This window comes from Microcebus murinus, chromosome 7 (assembly GCF_040939455.1).
Source record: "Microcebus murinus isolate Inina chromosome 7, M.murinus_Inina_mat1.0, whole genome shotgun sequence".
NCBI classification, from domain to species: Eukaryota; Metazoa; Chordata; class Mammalia; order Primates; family Cheirogaleidae; genus Microcebus; species Microcebus murinus.
In genome coordinates this window covers 58918140-58942527 of record NC_134110.1, presented here as the reverse complement: position 1 = coordinate 58942527, position 24388 = coordinate 58918140, and the positions used below count along the sequence as shown (strand labels likewise).

Sequence of the window (24388 nt, the reverse complement as noted above, 5' to 3'; positions counted from 1 at the left end):
ATAATATAATATTTTATTTATGATATTTCAGAAGCATTTTAACATAATAAAATTATACTGAGTATATTGTAGGAACTATAAAGTAAGCAAAGCATTAGCAATGTTAAAGACACAGCATGAAATTTTTGCATTATATAGGGGTTGTTAAAAATAGCTTTCAAAATATATGGGTTTGCTTAAGGATGAGATCTTTTATCTCCTTTTTGTAGTCTAGTGGTTTCTAAAAGGAGACATTCAGGCTATAGTGGAAGAATAATTCATTATAAATATAATTTTGTGAGATCTTCAAAGATTATATTACTTAAGATCAATGTGTCTAGAAATTGGATTAGTAGTCTAGTTCAGTTTTTTGAAAAGTAATATTTTTATCATGATCCTTAGAATCTGTAACATCTTTACTTTGTTTCTACTTTTCAAAATTTAGTAATTGTATTAGTTTTGTATTTCATTTATAGTGATTATTGCTCTGTGCAAATTTTGATTAACTTCAAACAGATTGGACTAAATGTAATTTTTAATATGACTAGCTGATTGTGCATATTGAAGACATTGTACATATTTATTGCTAAGATTTTATAACGTCCTTTAATTTTGGAAGAAAAGTAAGCATGGTTCAGTGGAGATGTATAAAATATTTTTAGATTGTACTAAGTAGATGCAGCAAAGGACCTTGGATACATGTATGGGCCTATGGTGGATTTTAGAGGGCTTACTAAAACACAGTGGTAAAGTTTGTATTCATATATCAGTTTTCATAGTTTTCAGCAGAATCTCAATGGGAATCCTACCACATAAGGTTAAGAGGTCACATGACTAGAGATAGAAAAGAGAAATAAAACAAATTGATGCTTGATAAAGGTGATTCTTGCTTAATATTCCCTTTGGCTTTATAGGGACAAAGTTTAACTATAAAATTCTTCAAGGAAAATAATAGATATTTTATGATTACATACACTTTATGAACTTATGAATTTTAACAAGCTTTGAAGTTCCCACATTTTCTATTACTCTTAAGTAATTTTTGGAAAATATTCCTTTTTAAAGCAATAAATTCCAACATCACAATTGCTGAATATTATTTCTGTTCTTTATGAAACAATAAATGCTTTTCCTGATACTTCCTCATTTTTTTATACAACATAGGTTTATAATCTTCTGTTTACATTTCTAGAACATTTTATGATTATGTAAAGCACTGGTCTCTTTGGAGAGAACATTCATCATGAAAATGGTGTAATTTTCTTTTTGTTTTTTTTTTCTTTTTAGTTCAATCCTATATATATACATATATAGAGAGAGAGAGAGAGAAAGAGAGAGAGACAAAGAGGGAGGGGGGGGTCAGCTACTATGCACAATGATTTTTTAAAAATTTTCCTGGTCTAGATAGACAAATTATCATATATCAACTAATTATAAAATGTAGAAGACTGTGAGGCAGAAACATAATATTATTGGAACCAATTGCAGAGAAAAATTTACTTGATTTGGTCTATAGGCAAAGGGTTCAAGGAGAAGTTGAACTTTAAAGACTGAGTAGGATTTTGAAAGGCAGAAAGGTGGAGACAGAGGGAGGATGATGGGCACTCTTAAGCATGAATAAAGTCTTAGAATCAGCAAAGCACATGATATGTTTAGAGAATCTTAGATAGTCTTTTGTATCTAGATAAGTAGTGGTGTGGGGAATGGAAAGTGACAGGAAATGAAGATTACAAAGTAGTTTAGAACTTTTAAGGAATTTGTACTTATTTTTTTTTTTTATATCAGAAGCCATTGAAGGATTTTGAGTAAGGCACATTCATGATTAGAAAGCGTAATTTGCAAATATACCACTGTAGACAGGGTGAAGAATGGATTGGGTTGTGAAGGACTGAAGTCTGGAGGTAAGGAAACCTAAGAGAAGGTTATTTCAATACACATAGTAAGCCTGATTCTTTTAAGTAGTGGCAGGAGAAAAGAAAAAGAAGGGAGAAGTCTGAGTTATTTATGTGTCAGAACCAGCAAATTTATAAATTAATTGAATGTGAAAATTCAGGGAATGGAGTAAATTCTGAGTTCGTAAATCTGGGTTTATTAAGTAAATATTTTAATCCTTAGTTGAAGGTGTTATTACAAGACATTACAAAAAAGGAATAGCTGAAGTATTATATTGGTTTTCAAAGGAGAATTAAAGAATTTTGTTGGAAATTAGAAGAGACTTTAGAGATTGTGAAGTCCTAAGTTCCAAAGAGGTACCTGAAGGACTACTATGATAGGTAAGCATGAGGCCAAATGGGTAGAGATCTAAGCTTTTCACTCATTAGCGAATGTCATTCTGATTTTATTGGATTCCTGTGTATTGTTGCTACATCCAATTTTGTTTGAAAACAGAGTCTTCTACTGAAAAAAAAAAGTTTCAAAACCACTGCTTGAACCCCTTCATTTCACAAATGCAGCAGTTTTGTCCCAACAGGCAAGGTGTATTGTTCAAGTCTCACAATTAACATGTATTTTTCTGAGTGTCTTTAAGACATTCAAGCATCATATGGAGAGCCCAGGAAGCTGAAATGTGCTAAAACACAAAGAAAAATCAAGGCTAAAGCAAAGTGATAGTTTACACTATAAAAACAAATTGTATTATCTAGATATAATGTGTTGGAATATAAGGTCAAGAAATGAATCTTGGGAAACCACTGCCCCTAAGAAAAACAGAAAAAAGAAAATACAGTAAATACAGTAAAAGAAATGGATAAAGAAGTAATCAGATAAGTGAAAGACCAGGCCATATGTATAAATGTTAAAGAGGCTGAGTTTTGAATTAAGAATGCCCTTAGTTTGAAACTCAGTCCTGTTACTTATTTTATGGTTGTGGGCAAACACAGCCTCAAGTTTCTCTATGGGAATGTGCGAAGACTAGAACCTCCTTTTAAGAGAAGAAAATGAAGTAATGTAGGCAAAACATACAGTGGAGTACTTGGCACTGGTTAAATGTTAAATAAATACTATGTTTAATAGCTAGAGAGAATAGTATTTCAGAAACCAAGAAAGGAGAAAGGGTTAGGAAATAGAAGTTTGAAAATATTTAATATAGAAAAGTGTGATGTGATAAAGATTAAGAGGAGACTAAAAGATTTTTTAGGATTCCACAGATAATATTCACACGATACCTTCAAGAGAATAGAGTTAGAAGTCAAGTTACAGTAAGCGTAAAACATGAATGCAGAGTGAGGAAGATGTGGCAAGAATTGTACATATATGTCTTTAAGATATTTTATGTTGAAAAGAAAGTGAGAGAGATGCAATGGCTTGAGAGGGAGGCAAGATTAGCAAGGGTTTTATTTTTAGAATTAAGTGTAGTTGAGGAAGGGAAGGCAGGAGAGAATAATGAATGAAGCAAGGTAATGTGGGAAGCAGGATTACAAGTAGAGGCATTTCTTCTTTTGGTGCAGAAAATAAGGACGAGTGAGGATATAAATATATATTTACTCTATATTTAAAGGTAGAGTTATGGAAGTTGAAAGTTCAAGGTTCATTTCCATTGTTTACTGCAATGTAATGATCATCTGCCAAGATTTGTTTTGACCTTAAAGATTTTAAGAAAGTAGAAAATTTTTAATTAGTGCTATGGAAAGAAGAGAGTCACCTACAGATGGGTAAAAAAGGTCAATGTGCTGCTTTGATACCTTATAGTAGTCACGAGGCATGAAATGTAGCAAAGCAAATAGCATGTAATACATACATAATAAACATATTGAATGGAGAAATGGATAGCATACAATAGATCTAATAAATATGATTACCAAATAAAAATTATTTTAATTAATTTATTCCTTATTATATGGAATTTCTAAAGCCCTTTGTAGTTATTAATTATTAATAAATGAGAGAGAAATAATTACCTTATAAAATCTCCTAAGTATTAAAAGTGTAAGGAATTACCTCTTTCATTATTTCCTTCTTAAACTTTCTGGTTATTTTATTGCTTTTCTCTTCTTACTGTCCTTCCTAAAAAATGAGAAATCATCTCTATCAAATAACATTTTCTAGATAGTGCTGAATATGTTTAAGTGATAATTGATAAGATTTTTATTTAGAAATATGATTTATAAAAATCTCAATGTTATATTTTTGTTGTATTTTACTTTAAAATATTTAGAATATTTTAACCTTTAGCATGCCATATTGCAACAGACATTGGGAGGAGGGGCCTAGCTTTCCAGTAAACAATTTTCATTTTCTTTGCCTACTATCTGCCTATTTTTTGAATCTCACTTTTAAAGTTAAACTCTCCTTTTTTCACTTCTTTTCTGAGTCTTATTTATATTCTTGTTTCTGCCATGCTTGCAGTCATTTTCTTACTCTACCTCGCTCCAGATACAGTCAGACCAGTGGGCATCATCACAGGGATGGCAGGTATATTTTTCTTACAATTGAGTCTGTTTGTAGAATTGCATGTGCCTGTCTATTGATATGATGTAATTCACTATTTTTGTTTTTTTATATACATATATGGTTAATAGTGAAATATGGAAATACTATTCTTATAAAATGGCATGAAATAAAACATACATAAACTGTTTAATTGTAGTGGGACATCAAAAATACAGCTTATTTTTGGTAAATTAGGATCATCTCTGATGATCCTAAAAATTTAGTACACCAGGAATTATAGTTAACTCTCTATTCTAGAAAGATAGAATAACAGTATTCTTTTTAAATTAACTGGAGTTAACTGCCCATCTTACTCAGGAGAGTTAATAATTAGATATTTAGATGGCACATGTCTTAACAATCCATTTCTCCACCTATCTGCTCCAGGGTAGAGAGGAATTTGTCCTTGATGTGTTTACATGGGACTGATTTGTTTGTGCGTACCTTGTCAAAGGTTGCTGGGATCTACTCTTTTAACACAGTAAATAATTCTGATCTGTGGAGAACACTGGGTCTGTGGGAAACACTTGTTCATTTCTTGTCTACCACCATTCCTCTTTCCAGAGTGGGAATTTGTAGTGAATCATGGACAGTCACAGCTGCAATATCTTAAATATATTTTATACTGGAGGGAAATATCAGTTACCTGGTATTTAACAGAATGAGGGATTAACTATAATAAAAATAGGGGTTAGCTAAAAAGGGAAGTGAAAGATCTCTAAAGTTCATAAAGTTCCCAAGCCTACTATAAGTAATTCTATGGATTTGAGTCAGTTCAATGACATTAGAGACCTTTTAGGCAGAGTGATAATGTGGTGGTGGGATCAGCTAGTATAGATTGGGAATTATGTGCCTAGGAATTATACATAATCACCCTGTTGTTTCAAAGTGATTCGGAGTTACATGTGATTCCTTTATTAAATTAGTTAATTATCCCTATTTTTCCCTGATAAATTAGTTTTATTAAGAGTTGATAATAAAAAGTTTAGAAAAAGTGATTGAAAACTAATGGCTAAATTCCTAAGGATTGAATTCATGTGGGTGAATGTGGGAGAACATTGTTGAGATGACATCAATAATATATTCCTAATAATTCAAGTTTTGTGATATCTTTCTAGTAAATATAATTGATATTTAGTGCCTTCCACTTTAATTATATGATATTGGTCATTGCTATTTTTAATTTTCTTTTGCATTTTTCCAGTCTCTTTTCCTTTTTTTCCCTTCATTACTAAATAATTATTGTTTGTTGTTTTTCTTTTGATTTTACTGTTGCTTTGATTTTACATTCTGACTACTTTTTGATTGCAGTGATTATACATTTACCTTACAAAAATGTGAAAAAGTAGTTATATAACTGTATCTTAATAATTGACTTAGACTTTTTTTAAGGTGGGTGACAGGTATGAATGGGACATTACTGATTATAAGTTTATTTTATTTACTCTGGTACCTCTTCGTTTCATTTTAAGTTAAAATTGTGTACCACATTACTTTTTATACTTTGTATAAAGTCTCTATTATCAACCAGTAGATTGTCTGTTTCATGTTACTTAGTTTTTCAATTCACCAATGTAGATAGAATCAGTTCTTGATCAGCTCTAGGTTGGTTATCAATTTTATATACTTATCTGAACTCTCAGCTTCAGCCTAACTGGCCTATTTTGAAGGGGACATTTATGAATTATCTTCCTCTGCCACTCTTTGGTTTGTTGTGAGGAAACAGAAGATCATTAATGTATTAAAATATAACAAAGGGAAATCTGTTTCAGAAAGCCAGTTATCAAATGTCTAACTGTAAGATTTGCTATGTATGTTTACATGTATATGTAATATTTATTTTACATGTATTAAGGCATTTGCCTTGATCTAGGGCAGCAGAAACTCATGAAGGCATTATCTAAGTCTAGTGTACAACTAATCCTAGACAATTTTGGAAGATTTTGTGAAAATGAAGTTCCTTAGTTATCTTTAAAAATATTATCTTTCTAACTACATTTGTACCCATTAACCAATGTGTCTTCATCTTCCCCTCTCTATTACCCTTCCTAGCTTCTGATAACCACCATTCTATTCACTTTCTCCATGAGATCAATTTTGTTAACTACCACATATGGATGAAAACATATAATATTTGTCTTTCTGTGCCTAGCTTATTTCATTTAATATAATGTCCTCTATTTTCATCCATATTGCTGCAAATGGCAGGATTTCTTCTTTTTATGGCTAAATAATATTCCACCATATACATTATATCACCTTTTCTTTATCCATTCATCTTTCGATGGACACTTCAGTTGATTCCATACCTTGGCTATTGTGAATTGTGCTGCATCAAACACTGGAGTATAGATATCTCTTCGATATACTGATTTTCTTTCTTTTGGATATATATCCAGCAATAGGATTACTGGATCATATGGTAGTTCTATTTTTAGTTTTTTGAGGAACCTCCCTACTCCTTTCCATAGTGGCTGCACTAATTTACATCTCCACCTATAGTGTATGAGCATTTCCCTTTCTCCTCAACCTTGCCAGCGTTTGTTGGTTTCTGTTTTTTTGATAACAGCCATTTTAACTAAGGTGAGATAATATCTCTTTGTGGTTTTTAATTTGCATTTCCCTGATAATTAGTGATTTTGAGCCTTTTTTATATATACCTTTTGGCCATTCGTATGTCTTCTTTTGAGAAATATATATTCAGATCTTTTGAACTTTTTAATTTGATTTTTCTGTTTATTTGCTATTGAGTTGTGTGACCTTCTTATATATTTTGGTTATTAATTTCTTATCAGATGAATTATTTGCAAAATATTTGCTTATATATCAAAATAACTAGAAGAGAAGATTTGAAATGTTCCCAACACAAAGAAATGATAAATGTTTGAGGTGATGGATATCTGAATTACCAAAATTTGATCATTATACATTGTATGCTGTATCAAATTCTCCCATATACCCCATAAATATATAAAACTATTATGTATCTATAAAAAATTTTAATATTACTTTTCATCATCATTTTGGTACATATAAAAGAATGTGTTTAAGTTTCAAAGCATAGTAATAGCATGAACATCCATGAATCTATCACCCAAACTGAGAACCAGAACATCTAATTACATACCGTGCATCTCTTAGACTCTCCATGCCTGTTACATCCCTATGCCTCTTCCACAGAAGTAATAAATCTATACTGTTTTTTCAATTTAATATACCATTCTTTTATTTAAGTGACTTTATGTTTTGTCACCTCTCTGCCAAACATTTTTTTTCTTTTTTCTTGTATTTCAAAACATTATGGGGGTACAAATATTTTTGGTTACATAGATCACTTTTGTAATGCTTGTGTCAGGGCTATAAGTGTTCCCATTACCAGACAGTGGTCATTGTACCTGTTAGGTAGCTTTTAGCCCACCTCCTCCCCCTCTCCCCCTGCTTGATTCCCTCTGAGTTTTATTTCGCTTTGTGCACATATGTGTTCATTGATTAGTTCCAATTTAATACCGAGTATATGTGGTGTTTGTTTTTCCATTCTTTAGATAGTTCACCTGGGATAATGGTCTCCAGTTCCATACAAATTGTTGGAAAAGACATTATTTCGTCCTTTTTATGGCTGAGTAGTATTCCATGCCATTTGTTATTCACTCTACTAATTTTCTAATTTTCTCATCCCTCTGACCTCCATCCCAATCCACTATGAATTCTTTTTTTTTTTTTTTTTTTTTTTTTTTTGAGACAGAGTCTCACTTTGTTGCCCAGGCTAGAGTGAGTGCCGTGGCATCAGCCTGGCTCACAGCAACCTCAATCTCCGGGGCTCAGCGATCCTACTGCCTCAGCCTCCCAAGTAGCTGGGACTATAGGCATGCACCACAATGCCCGGCTAATTTTTTTTTGTATATATATTTTTAGTTGGTCAATTAATTTATTTCTATTTTTGGTAGAGACGGGGTCTCGCTCAGGCTGGTTTCGAACTCCTGACCTTGAGCAATCCGCCCGCCTCGGCCTCCCAAAGTGCTAGGATTACAGGCGTGAGCCACCACGCCCAGCCTAATCCACTATGAATTCTTGTAATGACTTTTTTTGGACATCTGTTAAATATATAAGAGCTTATCTAGGCATTATCCATTCTTCTGTATTTATTTCCATAATGTTTTGTGCTTATTATCTTTTTTTTTTTTTTTTTTTTGAGACAGAGTCTCGCTTTCTTGCCTAGGCTAGAGTGAGTGCCGTGGCGTCAGCCTAGCTCACAGCAACCTCAAACTCCTGGGCTCAAGCGAGCCTCCTGCCTCAGCCTCCCAAGTAGCTGGGACTACAGGCACAAGCCACCATGCCCGGCTGATTTTTATATATATATATTAGTTGGCCAATTAATTTCTTTCTATTTTTATGGTAGAGACGGGGTCTCGCTCAGGCTGGTTTTGAACTCCTGACCTTGAGCAATCCGCCCGCCTCGGCCTCCCAGAGTGCTAGGATTACAGGCGTGAGCCACCGCGCCCGGCCTGTGCTTATTATCTTTAATTTAACTCCTGTACCTTAGTATGTAATGCAGCTAAGCACTACTGCCCACTACCCAGCTGTGTTATTATTATCTGTTGACTTCTTGGTTATGCCATTTTATTCACTGATGATTTTAGAACCTGGCTTTAGTTTTCCTCTACGTCACAATTCATGCCATCAAGCTTGAGTAATGTGAGCATTCACCTGAGTGGTCTATTTATCACCCATTCACTTCCTTAACTGTCTTAAGCTTTACCCTCAGTTGTACTCAGTAAGTCATTCTCATGGCCATATTCTGAATTTTATTATCACTTGAAATTGTTCTATGTTTGAAATCTTAATTCAAATACTCCACTCTTAGACACCAGAACTGTACACATTTCTTTCTTTTTTTTAGGCCACTTCTACTTTACTTGTTCTTTCATCTCAGTGGAGAACTCTACTCTTCTTGACCCCTTTACTTTCTCAATATTACTCTCCACCATTTTTCCCTATTTATACATCCAGAGATTGAATCCATTCTCAGAAATATCCTCAATTCCTTTGCTACATTGATCTTCTTTTACCTATTTCACAAAATTCAAATTTGGATCAATTTCTTTCTCTTACAGAATAGTTTTTGAGCTAAATTATGCAAATACTCCCTAACTCATTTACTTGAGTCAAAATAATTGAACATTTAAAAGGAAGGGGGCCTTTTTGTTGAGGGATGTGAGTAAATAAAATGGCACCAATCTCTATGTGTTCAGTTTTCTAGCCTAGGTTTAAAAGTGACATATACACTTGTCTGGGAATTCCTCTAAGAATAAATATATATTAATAGCTCCAAGTGGGCCATAGTTTGGCTGTATGATATCTGGAATTTTCTGAATGGAATGAATGTAGTAAATGAAACATGGCATTCCCAGTCTATGTCTAGTCCATCAAAAGAATCTAAGCTTTCACTGGTCATTCTATCCCAAGCGTATGACACAAAAAATTATGAGTACTATCTCATTGGAACAGAAGAATAGAGACTGAAATAATGTTTCCTCAACTTCTTTTGTATTACTTCAGGAGACACTATTAACTTATATTAGAAATCAAGCACTTTTCTTCTGGCTTGATTATACTGAACTGTACAAAATTATCTTTAATTTATTGTGCATTTTAAAGCACATTCAACATTAAAAAAATGTTTATTGTGGATATTGTGTTACCCCTTATTAATGTTCCTTTAATAAGATATACCCTTTATTTTAATAAATATAACCTTTATATTTTAAAATATGCTTACTTGTTAATATTTTCCCAGTATTTATCTCTACTTAGAGCTAAACACAGGATGTTAAGGAACTACTGATATAGATGGTAGGAAGCTGGTGGTGGATTTTTAAGTAAAGATGTCATGGAGGAGACAACAACTCAACTGTTTCTTAAAGGATGAATAGGAATTATTTAGATTCGTGTGGAGGTAAGGTGGGATGTTGGTGGCATTTTAAATAAATGTATAAACAAATTCACAGAAGTAATAAACACCATATTTTAATGCTGTTATAACATTATCCACAAGGTAGGAAATAGTAATAAATGATCTAAAATGATAGAGAAGATCCCAATTATGAAGAACCTTGCATACTCTGTTAAGGAACTTAGATCTAAGAGTATAGGTAATAGCTATTTTAATTAGTAATAGCTATAAGTTTATTGACTCTAGAGTAACTACCCTAGAGATTATGTGCATGATTGATTTGAAGAGAAAAAGGCATGGAAAAGAAAACCCTGTATTAAGGTAATAGATGGAGTAGCAGGGAGAAGATGAAAAGATTTAATAAATTAAAATCAATAATACTTGCTAAATAATGGGATTTGTATGTTGAGGGAGAGCAAAAAGTCAAGAAAAATTCATGATTTTGTAGCTTGGGGAACTAGGTGCATAGGATACCTTAACACAAATTAGGGGGATATTAGGGGAAGAATCAGTTTAGATGTGAGACAAGTTCAATATTGTAATTACTGAGAAGGCTAAGAGGAAACCTCTAGCAAGGAGTAAAGTCAGTAATTTTAAAGCTTAAAGAATTCCAGGCTACATAGAGCAATTTAGGAGTAAATTCACTACCAATGGTAAGTAGCCATAAAAATGTAAGTGAAGTGAACCTGAGAAACAACCCATGAAATGAGGACCAAGAAGGTTTTCTCTGCCCTGGGAAACATTGACATTAAGTGACAGATAGAGGAAGGGGAGTTTCTAATGGACATAAAGAAAGAATAGAAAGAAAAGTCAGATGAATAGAACCAAAGGAATAGTGAGTTTTAAGAAGGAAGCAATAATGACAACAATAAAAATAATGAATGAAAAATGCCTGATGGATTCATCAAGTGGGGAATCCTTGGTGGTGTTAGCTAGGGTAATTTCAGAAGGGTAGTGAAGGGAAAAAAGCAAATTGCAGTAGCCTGAGTATGACTAGGAGATAAGAAATAAACTCATCAAGAAAGTGTGAAGGAGAAAAATTAGCTAGGGGGTATGTGATATCAAAGATTGTCTCTTTTAGAATAGGAAATATGTCCATGTGTTCATAAGCTGGAGGAAAGGATGCTTTAGAAAAAGTTAAGTTGAAAATACAGAAAAAGAGAAGTTAATTGGAAGAAAAGTCTTACTAGAGATAGGAGGGAATTGGCCTAAACACACAGGTGGAGTTTGTGACAGAAGAAAGCTATTATTTACCATTAAGGCAAGGAGAAAATGGATGAGAGAGGTGGAGCCAAGTAAAAGGATGTTAATGGAAAGAAATCAAATTATGGCATTAAACCAGTGATAGGATTTTAATGAATGTTTGAGTAGGAAGACTTGGGTTAGAACGGAATCTGAGTGCTATGTGGGAGTGGTTTATATGATCAATCATAGAGTCCAGGATGAGGAAGGAAGGAAGAAAGGCAAAGAGGAGGGTGATATATACTGGCAGGAATTGATGGGCTAATGCAGGAGCAAAGTAGTGATCATTGAAGTGATGAAAACGTAGGGATTGAGGTTCATGATTATTGAATAGTTTTCTCTATGTGCATTGAAATCTCCTAACATTACCACAGGAATTAGGGAGAAGATGGCTGACGGACGGTCAATTCCCAAAATTATCAATGACTCAGGAAGAGTGATTGGAAATTGGGTAAATATTAGCAGCCTGAATTAATAATGGATGTTACAGCTAAGTGGAATTCTTAAGCGAAGTAAGGATTTATATCCATTATTGTTGGTAGAGTAATGGTCAGAAGTGTCTCTTGGGAGCCATACTTCCCTCTTGTATTCATGAAATGTGAAAGAATAAGTAGCTTTTGCATGTGACAGCTACACTGAAAGCAGAGATTGCCTGGTTGTGCTAAATATTATTTAAGGCAGGAATATGCAGAAAACATTCTGCAGAAAGGTTGATAGTATAAGGAATTTTAATAATGAAATAAGGATTCTTGAAAATACAGCAGAGAAATAGAGGAGATTGCAAATGATATGGAAGAGAGTATATAGGAGATCAAGAATTTAGAGAGAAGATATCAGGGACAAAGGGGCTTGCCTTTTACTTGATAGCCAAGAATCACAGAGATAAGATGCTTCAATAGAAGTGATTACATATAAAAATTCTAATATTATCTTCAGTTGTTTTGGTGCTAGAACTGGATGAGAGTCCCTAAAAGGGTTTGACATGGATCTAGAATAATTCTGAGTACTGCCATGGAATTTGAAGAGGGCAATCATAGTCTTATCTCAAGGTATTTGGATCCACAACTAGAACCCTGCTTGAAGAAAGGATTTTGACAAAGCTAGTGGAGTCATGGTAAAGGAGAAGTTTCCTTTGCGGAAAGTAGACTGTTTTCTTATAGATGCTCTCCTTGGAAGGTAGTACTGAGAACCCTTAGATCTGATCTAAGCCAATTACCCACATTTTCCCAGGTACTCTCCTTTTTTAACCTTAATTTCTCTAGTTACCAATCTTCTTCCCTCAACCATTTCGATGGTTTTGTTCACCATCAAAATGAACTTCTATTTGTGTTTCTGACTCTAATCTCTCTTTACGTCTCTGGAATTTATCTGCATTATTTCTTGTTTCTATTGTATTTCAATCTCTGTTTCTTTACTGATTTTCTTTCTTTGCAAATTACTGTTAAAGTCTCCTTAATGATACCTTCTTTCTTCTGCCACCCTTCAAGCTACCTTGAGAATGGTTCATTTTTTTCTTTTTCTTTCTGTCTTTCTATCACTTAGGTCAAATTTCTTATGTATGTATTTTTATATATGCTTCCTTTACTCCTTCATCAGCTCCTAAGCCTTAACCTTCTATAGTTTGACTTGCCTTCAGCACTTTATTGACATGATTTTCTCCATGATCATTATTTGGCAAATCATTTATACATATTTAACCTTGTTTTTTTGTTTGTTTGTTTGCCCTTGCCATTATTAATCATCTTTTTGTTGTTGCTGGCTTCTGTAATGCAGTTACTATGTTGGTTTTCATTCTGCCCTTCAACTGCTCTTCCATGTCCTTATTTCTTTCCTATTTCTCAAGTCTCAATCTTTTGACCATGTTTTTTTATATTCTCTTGTGCCTATAGCTTTGATGAAAACATCTAGTACCTGATACAGTGCCTGTCATATAATATGAACTTACTATATATGTACTGAAAGATTGAATTACTCAATGCATATTGAAATATTAATACTAAACAGGAATTTCTCAAACTGTATCTCTAATACACATCCCTCCCTTGAAGACTAGATTTCTCTATCTGATTTATATCTGCATAAGAATAGTCTTCTAGCATCTTACAAATTTAAGCTAAAACCTTAATTCTTTGTCTTTAGCCACAAGAATTCTTCTATTTTGTTAATAGATCATTATTTCATTTCTTAGGTTGGAAGTTTAAAAGTTTTTCTTTGGTTTATTTCTATATTTAATTCATATGGTGATTTATCAAACATTTTTGAGAGAAAAAACATTCCTACTGTCAAAGAATTCACAGTTCAGTAAAGTTAATAGGCTTTAGAATCCAGAAACCCAGAATCAAGTTGCAGCACAGAAAATATCAAATTACATGAATTTGTCTAAGTTTCTGTAAGCTATTTTTTTTTTTCTGTAACCCAGGTTTGCTCATTTCTAGAATGAGAGAGATTGGACTCTATGACTTCTGAGATTCCTTCTATTCCTAAACATTATCTATATGCTTCTGTATATTATGTGTATTCTATACACTGTATTGTATATTTTTTATATTGTGGTTTGTAATGTTTATCATACATACCTTCTCTATTTCAACCCCCATTACTGCAAGTCAGGGCCTTTTCCTAATCTAATTGATTAATCTTCTTAATTCATTACTTGGAAATTAACTTTGTTCAGAAGCTTTTGATTACTCTCATTTAAATTAAGTCCTGTTTAAACCTCTTAATTAGTCATTTAAGATCTTAACTGACTCTGAGCTAATTTTCTAACTAACATTTTCTCATATCCTGCTCTCTGTTATTTCTAGCTCTAACATTTGACTCCTTTCTTTCATTACCCATCTGTCTGATGAAATCTCATCTGTTCATGCATGTTGTCCATCTTTTCTACTATAGTCTTTAATATATCAAGCACATTTTTTTAAATTCCCCATTTGATAGTTCCAACATCTGTGTCATCTCTGAGTCTGCCTCTGTTGATTGCTTTGTCTCTTGACAGTAGTAGGCCTTATTTTTCTTCCTTTTTTTTGTACTTTTTATTGAATGTTGAAATCATGTCATTAGTAGTGACTGAGGAAGATAGTATTTATGCCTGAAAATGAACACAACTTTTATTTGTTAGTGTGTGAAGAAATGGGAAATTAGTCAATTTTTTGACTACTACCTCTGTGTATGAGATTTGGACTGGCATTAAGAAATAACAGCTAAGGGAAGCAGGCAGCAGTGCATGTGAGGAATTTGCATTATACCCATTTGTTTTGCTATCTTTGTAAAGATAGGAAAACAAAAGAAAGGCTGGGAAATTGTTCAAAGTTGATCAATGAAACTGTTGAATATAGCACTCAGATATTTAAGTGTGAGGACCAAACCTCATCACATATACTTATGTAATACAATAACAATTCATAATTCTATCCTTTAGAGATAAAGCTTTAAATTGTTTGTTATTTTATGAAATCTTTGAGGATCTGGGAAAGAATAATGTAGGCCCAATGCCTTAGTGGAAAAACTTGAATCTCTTATAATTTACAAATCATTATTACACTCTAACATTCACTCAAAATGGAAACTATTTCATAAAATAAGAATTTCATAGATAGAAGGTGATAATTATCTCTCAGGATTTTTAAAATTTATAATTTAAAGATGTATTAGTTTGTTGCATGTTAATTGTGCTGGGTAAATAATCTGCCTATTTGTGGTTTTGTTTCTGTTTTTTGAAATAAAAAATAATGAAAATTATAAATATTTAATATAATACTCAAAATATCTTAAAGATATTTACATTTTATATGGTTTTGAGCGTGCATATTATAAAATATATCTTTATTGTTCAGTTATTGTAGTTATCTCTAATTTTCTTGAGGAAATTGAGACATGTGATCTTCTTGTAATTTTCAATAAAGACTATTTTATTTTTTAAAAAACCCTCTATAGATGTGGGAATACCTTATTTCTCTTTTTGATGATAAAATGGGCTTGTGGGTAATAGTAATATGTTTTTCTATGTTAATGTCTCACTTTCTTTCATCAATATATGTATTATACCATTTTCACATTTTAGATTGTTATTAACTTGACTGACTCTATAATGTTGTTATTTTTAAATAAGCTCATTTATTTTTAGCTAACATAGAGTCCTTACATTTAACTCAACACAAATATTCTATAAAGAAGTGCTATCATGCCGAAGGATAAATTAATCTATCTTCCTCCGAAATAATAAAATATTTCTATCTGTGCACAAATAGAAATTTACTTATTTGCTATGATTTTCATGGCAAATATTTGCTGTCTTACAATTCTCTTAATATTAGAAGTAATGCTAAAATAATATAAACCACAACCTTAAAAATGTTATTCTTACACATTATGATGAAGATGAAAATTACAATTTTAAAGCTGTCATATAATTACTTTAAATTGCTGTATTGTACAAATATGCAAAGATATTACATTAATGACCCTAAATATCTCATTTTTAAATGTTTGTGAGTATATTTCATAATGTATTTATTACTTCAATTATGTAGGTAATGCCCAGAAAATCTCTAGACCAGGCATCCTCAAACTATGGCCTGTGGGCCACATGCGAGTGTTTTGCCCGTTTGTGTTTTTACTTCAAAATAAGATATGTGCAGTGTGCATAGGAATTTGTTCATTGTTTTTTTCAAGCTATACTCCAGCCCTCCAACGGTATGAGGGACAGTGAACTGGCCCCCTGTTTAAAAAGTTTGAGGACCCCTACTCTAGACATTCAAGATATTTTAACAAAAAAGTAATTCTTCTGCTTTTTATCCACTTACTATATTATACAATATGGATCTAGGGAAGGTACTTCTTTTCTCAAACATGAGACTATACTTGTCTTTTAGAGATACATCCCAATTTTTTTTTAATTTAAGGTTTCAGCTATATAAAGGAAAAGAATAACTAACTCCTAAGTAGCTTTACTTTTTTTAAGCTTATTTTTCAAGAAAACCTATTAAATTTACTGATGACATCTTTATAATATAAACATAAATAAGTCTAACCAACTTAATATAGACTAGGTTCTGAGATACATATTAGGGCAATTTTCATTCATTCTGAATATTATTTTGAAACATTTCATTGTGCTGGTTGCTTTTTTTTTATTCATTCATTTATTTATTTAGTATTCTTAGTAGTCTTCTATCATACTTATTGAGGTACTCTACATTGAGCTTACTTTACTTGTACCATTGTGATGGATGGATGAAACGATGGATATATTACAATCGGCTATAGAAAAGAATGCCCACTGGTCTATTCTTCCCTGGTACCTCACATAAATCCCTGTACTTTCATTGAAAATAGAGACCCTAAAGTAAGTAACATAAGTTATAATATTAATATAATGGGAAAGGTACATCAGATACTTGGAAATTTTTAAAATCTTTTGTAAGCAACTATACTGACAAGAAAAATGATTCAAAACTGACAACTTCACTAGATGATTATAAAATTATTTTTCCCTTAGAAGTCACTGCAAACAAATACTAAAATATAATACTCTTAGCTTTTCTTATGAGTAAACACTGACCTTTAAATTCAAAAGACTTCTAAATTGTTTTCTTTATTATTGCAGCCTATTGTCAATTTATCTTCATCTCAAAATCTGCATGTATTAATGTATGCTTTCATGGCTGGGTTGTTAAAAATAGTGGCTATTGTTATAATGTTGTCTATCAATATAAATGAGTGTAGGGGTTGTTACAACTGCTTGCAGATGTTTGCAGTTTAGAATAGCAGCCACTAGGTAATGCAGAACAGTAGTCTATATCAATTCAGGTAAATGACACTAAAAAATCTCAACTATTTTAAACACAGATTAGAAAATATAAACTATTTATTTTAAAAATGGAACTATTATAGATATTAAATCACTTTTTAAAAGACAATCTAATTATTCACCTAAGAAAGATTTAAATTTATATGTTGGTAGTTCCTAACCTTTTATGTGACTCACCTTTAGACAATCTGGTAAAACCATGGCCACCCTTTTTTGAACAATGTTTTATGTATGTTGAGTAAAATAAGGTAAATAAGTAGGATTACAAAGGAAACTATAGAGATTGAAATACAGACTCCAAGCTAAGAACCCCAAGTAGGTGAGAAAATATTTTGAGCTTTGCAAGTGACTGTCTATTATTAATAATTCAGTTGTTACTATTACTCTTTTGTTAAAATAACTTGAATGTCTGGAGATTTTCTGGGCTTTACCTACATAATTGAAGTAATAAATACATTATGAAATATAATCACAAACATTAAAAATGAGATATTTAGGGTAATTAATGTAATATCTTTGCATATTTGTACAATACAGCAATTTAAAGTAATAAAATGACAGCTTTAAAATTGTAATTTTCATCTTCATCATAATGTGTAAGAATAACTTTTTTAAGGTTGTGGTTTATATTATTTTAGTATTACTTCTAATATTAAGAGAATTGCAAGACAGCAAATATTTGCCATGAAAATCATAGCAAATAAGTAAATTTCTATTTGTGCACAGATAGAAATATTTTATTATTTCGGAGAAAGATAGATTAATTCTATAAAAATTAATTATTTGTAAATTCTTGATCTTAAAATTAAAGCTCATTCAATTTTAGGGGGGAGTGCTCAAGTTCTATATCTCACTCACTTAAAGAACTTTCTGTGAGACTAGGTAATTTAGGCATTGCTGCTGTAAATTTTTCTTATCAATAATATTAGGTCTTACCAAATCAGACCTATTCTTACTCAGTTGTGAGAGCAGGATTCTGTATTGAACTTCTCTGTGTGTTATCAAAGTTTAAAATAATGTAGCTTTCTATCATTCTTAATTGTGGTGAGACATTTCAGGAAATTTCTACCTTCTACTGTAATTATTTTCATGATTCATTCATTAACCTATTTTATTTCATATTATGATAATTATATACTTCATATTATTTGTGGAAATAAAAATATAAGTAAAATTTAAAAGATGCTCTATGATTTTCAAACAACCTTTTCACTAAAGAGATATTTTTTATAAGAGGTATATCCTATGGAGTGACCTCTTTGCTTTATAAATAGTCTTCTTTTGAGGACATAGAACATAATAGCACATTTGAAATAATTCTTAGGATTTCACTTACAATCATATATTTCAATTATTAAACATAATTCTGCACAAAGAAGTAAAATTGTATATCTCAATATTTATTTCACTTTCTACTTGGAAAAATTGCTTGATGGGATCAGAATAAATCAGATTTTAGATAAATAAATAAAATAGATACCTAACTTTTTGTTGGGGTAGTCATAGATATTTCTCAAAGTTTTGTTATCATATGTTATTAAGTGAGATAAGTTTATTATTAACTTAAGATAAAAATTTTTTTAAATGAATGTAAAGATTGGTACTCTTCAAAATATAGGTTTTACTGGATTTCAGAAATACATGTATATAAAGACAGAGAAAGATAGATGCCTTTTTTTCTGGTTATTGATTATAATGAAGATATACAAAGATATTGCACTAAAGACATGTAGCAAACTATTGAACATATTTATTTCTAAAAGAAAGTGTTCTCTCTAAAATAGTTGTTCATAAACAAAAGTGAAACTAGGAGTTTTACACAGTGAGGTTACATTTTCATTTCTCTTTGACTAGTAATTAAAAATTTTATATGTATTTACATTTAATCTCAATAATCTCGACGTGTTCTGCATATGCTTACATGAAAACACTAAACTTACCTTAGAAAATCAATCACATTATGGTACATGGCCTTAAAATATTTAAAAATACTTTGACTTATATGTAACCCTGTGATGTTAAAGTATAAAATAATCACAAGATATGATATCTGGTAAACCCACTATTTACTTTCTAAAGTCATCGAAGTCCAAAATTGTTTGCCATATAATTCATGATATTTGGGAAATTTTGTCCTTTTTTTCTTGTTTGTTTTTAACTACTTGAATTTTTAATTATCAAAAATAAGATTGAAATAATTTATAGGTAAAGTGGAAGTCCTTTTTGTGTTAGTTTTTAGGAAGGCCAATGCTTTCTTGATTGTCTATAATATATATATTTATATATATATATATTTACATTTTTGTGGTTACAACTGGGTGGGGAAGTAATAATTTGATTTGAAATGTACTTTGGCATATGTTTTACTGTTGAGTTCTAGAGCCAAAGCTAGTATTTATTGGTTTGTCTCACAAATTGTGGGGCTAGTGTTAGAAAACATTTATTGATCCTTAGGTGTAAAAGCTTTATGATAGATTCCAGGGATAGAAAAATCAATTATGATAGGTTACTTATAACTATACTTCTTTCAATAAGGATTAAGTTTTCGTGTTAGATTTATTTGTGATCAAAGAGATCACATTGTTTTAGAATTATTATTTCAATCAACTAATACCCCTCCTGAATTGTATTGGTTGGCATAGCTAAAGTGCACTAAGATAGATGGTTCACTGATAGTTTTCTATAGAGTGATTTTTCTTGTGCATCATGTTTAAATATGCCTATAGACCTCAATGTTGCCCTGTTTCTTATAACCTCGTTTTGATTCTTTCTGTTTGAATGTTTAGGTGTATAATGTGTGCCGAAAATCTTTTTAATATCTTAGTATACTAATAAGCAGCCTCAAGGGCTGGAGAATTAATGCTTATAAAGTTTTTTTTCACTCTTCTGAAAATGTTAGGAAAAGTAATTGAATCCTTTAAAATAGAATACTTCACATATTTCACATGTTCCATCTAGGGAATTCATTCTGGGAAGCAGGCAGTTTTGTTTGTTGTTGATTATAACCGAGCAACTCCTATTATCTTCACTGGGAATTGCTATTAAAGACAAATTTTGATTCCTTAGAAACCTAGAAGTTTAGTGAGAAATTGCTTAGAATATGTTGCAAGAAAGAAAATTTTTACATACGCAATAATTTTAAACAGTTACCTTTTTCAAAATCAGTTTGATGCATCATAACCAAATAGCAGAAGGCACTAAAGATCAACTGAGCTGCTTTTTGACTAACGTTTCAGGGATTGTGAAGCAGCAGATAGACAGCCATATCACAGATCCAGATCAACAGAACAACGGCCTCTCCTTGAGCGGACCACCACCCGCTCCAGATCCACTGAACGTCCTGATACAAACCTCATGAGGTCGATGCCTTCATTAATGACTGGAAGATCTGCCCCTCCTTCACCTGCCTTATCGAGGTGAAAGATAAATCAATCAGACTCACTTCCCCTTTGCCCACCAGCACACCATTTTATTTTCCCAGCAGCTAAATGGTCTTCTATCATCTTTGGCTGATCACTAATAACAATCGATACTAACCTTTTCAATGTAAACACACTATTTATATTCAGTGGATATAATAGTGTGTGGCTACCATTGTAATTTGTTTATTAACTGTCCTGACTGCATTTGTTTTGTGATTTCTCATTAATCAAGAGTCCTGGGTAAATCCCCTCATAACTATCATGTTCTTCTCCTACAGAATGTGAAAATATGTGTGTTCATTAGACATCACTTTCCAAATAATCATCGTAATGACAATAAATAAAACTATATTTTTAGTTTCTTTCTATCAATACTAATATCAAGGATTAACCAATATTTTCTTTAGTTGAATTTTGAATTGTTCAGGGTTTTATTTGTAGTGTCATGAGATATTTTCCTAAAAAAGGGATATTTAATATAAGCCTGAGTAAAAATCTCTTTGGATCAAGGGAGGAAGGTTAGTATCAAGAGTTTGGGATCTGGTAGAAAGAAATATAAAGTATTACCTTTTGTTTTTTGAGCTGCAAAATTCTTCTCTTGCTTTCATGTGAATAAAAATGCTAATTTACATTAATAATTCCATGGATTTTACTGTAGGGCTTTGTGTGCATGTATGTGTATGTATGCATATTACACAAAAATATAAACATCTTTTGCTATTTAATCATTCAAATATCCATATTTTGTCCTACTTTCCTAACCTTTTAATCAGCAGCTAAGCCTCCTTTAAAATTGTACTTATACAGCTGTCGTATGAACCAAATGTATTAAAAGTGTCATTGTACTGAAAATGAATATGAATGGTATATCTTGTAGGTCTCATCCTCGTACTGGGTCTGTTCAGACAAGCCCATCAAGTACTCCATTGGCAGGACGAAGGGGCCGACAGCTTCCACAGCTTCCACCAAAGGGAACGTTGGAGAGAAGTAAGTTTTATTTTGAATTGTCATATGGGATATGCACATGGAAGCCAAGGTGAATAGAGATTTTCTTACTACCTTTGTGTTAGTTTTCTTCTTTTGTTAATTGAATGCCTTGGCTGCATTTCATAATAGTTATATTTATAAATATGTATTTTGCATTTAAAATTTGTAATATTAGGAGGTAAAATAAGCTATCTTTATTGCTCGTGCATATTTTTCAAATTTGAATAAATGTATTTTAAAAAGTAAACTTAATACTCTTAAATAAGCAGTTGGATGATATTTGTTTGCTACAACTAAGTTTATGTAATTGCTGATAGCTACATAAAGTTTATTAGTAACTAGCCAAATCAATTTTCACACACTGCAAAGGACTGGTTAGCTGATGCACAACAATGGTGATCCTTCTCAAAACTGGAGAACGAGAAAAAGGTAATCCTAAATATACAAAGAAAGATGCATGTTGTACTGATGTTTTTAATAATTTCAAATTTTTGCCTAAAAAACTTTATTTGCTGACACACATATGAACATACTTCCCAAACATCTGTAAATTTTTGGATAAGGGACCTCTAAAAGCATGGATAGCAGAATATAATAATTTTTAACATCATTTAATAATGATGATTTTATTTGGTAACTGGATATGCTTTGCAAATATACATATATATTTCAATCACCATTTAACTTTTCTCTAATAGACGATACTTTCTGTGCCTTTGGAAATTTCTGTTGTTTTTAACCCCTGTGCTTTGGTTCCCTTTTTTGTTTTGTTTTGTTTGTTTTATTTTGTTTTTCCTAGACAATGGAGTCAAGGAGATAGAACCTTATGAAGGTCTGTACATAAAGGAGGGTTTGTTTTGTGCTGACAGCCTTTTTGGGGGGCTATGTAAGCAAAAATAAACCCAACTGCAATTGATGTCCTTTCATTGTGTAGACTTTTATTTATTGTAAAAGGATTTCATTTTATGATTTCTGATAAAGTATTTAACTTTTATTTTACTTAGAAAATATACCAAGGAGTTAAACTTCTTTGATTCATCAAGTAAGAATGCAAAGAGTTTAACTTCTTTTAAATGACCAGATAAAGTTTGCTCTTTTTTAAAAGTTTAATTTCACTTTTAAGCAGAATTCAAGATTTTGAGTAAGATGTTAACCAAAGATATCAATTGCAGTCTGTGTTTATGTCATTGAGGATGTACACATAGTCTAGTTATATTTATCATCATATATTTCATTTTGTATTATGATGATCTTTTAATTATTAAATTTGACTTTCTAGAAAAGAAAGTCATTGAATTAGATAGTGATTGTGGTTTGTATTTCCTACGTCATTTTTCATGTTGTAGCAAAACTGCTTACAGTATATCAAAGTTAAATATGATATAGTTTTATTATCAAACACTGCAATTATGACTCGAGAAAATATTGAGTTGTGATACATGGAGTATCTATCATACACCTACTAGGACAATTAAAAAAAATCCTCTGCTAGTTTGGGATTCTGAAATTGACTTGTAACTTTAAAACATTACTTTTATTTACCAATGAACCTCCAGCACATAGAATAATGCCTGGCACATTGTAGGCCCTCAATAAATATTTGTTGAATGAATGCGTGAAATATTTATTTAAAAACTGAAAAGCCACCTCAAATAGTATGTAAAGTACTACTAAAATAATCTTGTCATTCTATATATGTTTATAGTAAAATTCGTATTTCTATAACCTACTTGTAACAAATTTGTAAATGCATTGCATTTGAGCAACAATACTTTTATTGCTTTATATAATTTGTTAATATAAGTTGTGTTCTTGTTATAACTGAAGTGAAGATGATTATCAACTTCTGTTTTGTGTTTCTTTCTATTTACGGTGTACCATGATTTTGAACAGCCCATTGGTATTGTAACTTATGGTCTATTATGCTGCCCGATAAAAAGATTTCAGCAGCATTTTTATAGTTCTCAATTATTTATATAAGATTAAAGATATATAATTTTAAATTACTTTCCATAAGGAAAGTTCAATAGTAGTATTTATGGAATTTTTTTAAGGTAGAGTTTCAACCTCATTTATTGGCCTATGAATTCAGAAATCATAGTTTATGTCACAATTTTTAATATTGAATTTTAATGTCTTTTATAGCAATATTCTATTGAGATTATGTGTAGCTCCATTCTTTGTAGTAATAAATATATCAGAAAACCAACCATGCTGTTGATACTGTAAGTCAGAGTTGATGAAGTTTCTAAGGGGCTTACCAACAAAGATTCTATTTACTGTTCGGAGTTTTCCTTATAAAATCCATTAAACCCTCAATTTTCCTTTCATGTTCCCAATTGTGATTTTTCCATTTTTTTTTATTTTATAGAAGAAAGGGGAGACAGAACCTTCCTTATCCTTGTCAGTATGAAATAAAAGCATTTTTGTTTATTTTGTTTTACTTAAAAGTATAGTTTTTTCTTCTTGTATTTCTTTTCATAAATGCTTATATAGAGACTTCAGTAGATACCTGATTGTGAATTTTCTTTAGTTTTTAAAGGAGATACATAATATCTCCTTTAGAAGTCT

At 31.5% G+C, this 24388-nt stretch overlaps 1 protein-coding gene across 49 annotated transcripts in view; it reads left to right on the top strand.

Annotated features, from left to right (window-relative positions):
• The window catches only part of RIMS2 (regulating synaptic membrane exocytosis 2), a 614692-nt gene that overhangs the window by 402410 nt on the left and 187894 nt on the right, over positions 1-24388 (top strand). For 23 of the 49 annotated variants that reach the window (XM_076005085.1, XM_076005081.1, XM_076005083.1 and 20 more), the window contains 3 exons: positions 4324-4389; positions 20645-20824; positions 21708-21817. In XM_076005085.1, coding sequence (XP_075861200.1) covers positions 4324-4389; positions 20645-20824; positions 21708-21817 — 356 coding nt within the window. Of the gene's footprint in view, positions 1-4323; positions 4390-20644; positions 20825-21707; positions 21818-22616; positions 22650-24388 lie in introns of all 49 variants that reach the window. The other 26 variants (XM_020288967.2, XM_076005084.1, XM_076005098.1 and 23 more) reach the window with 5 other exon arrangements.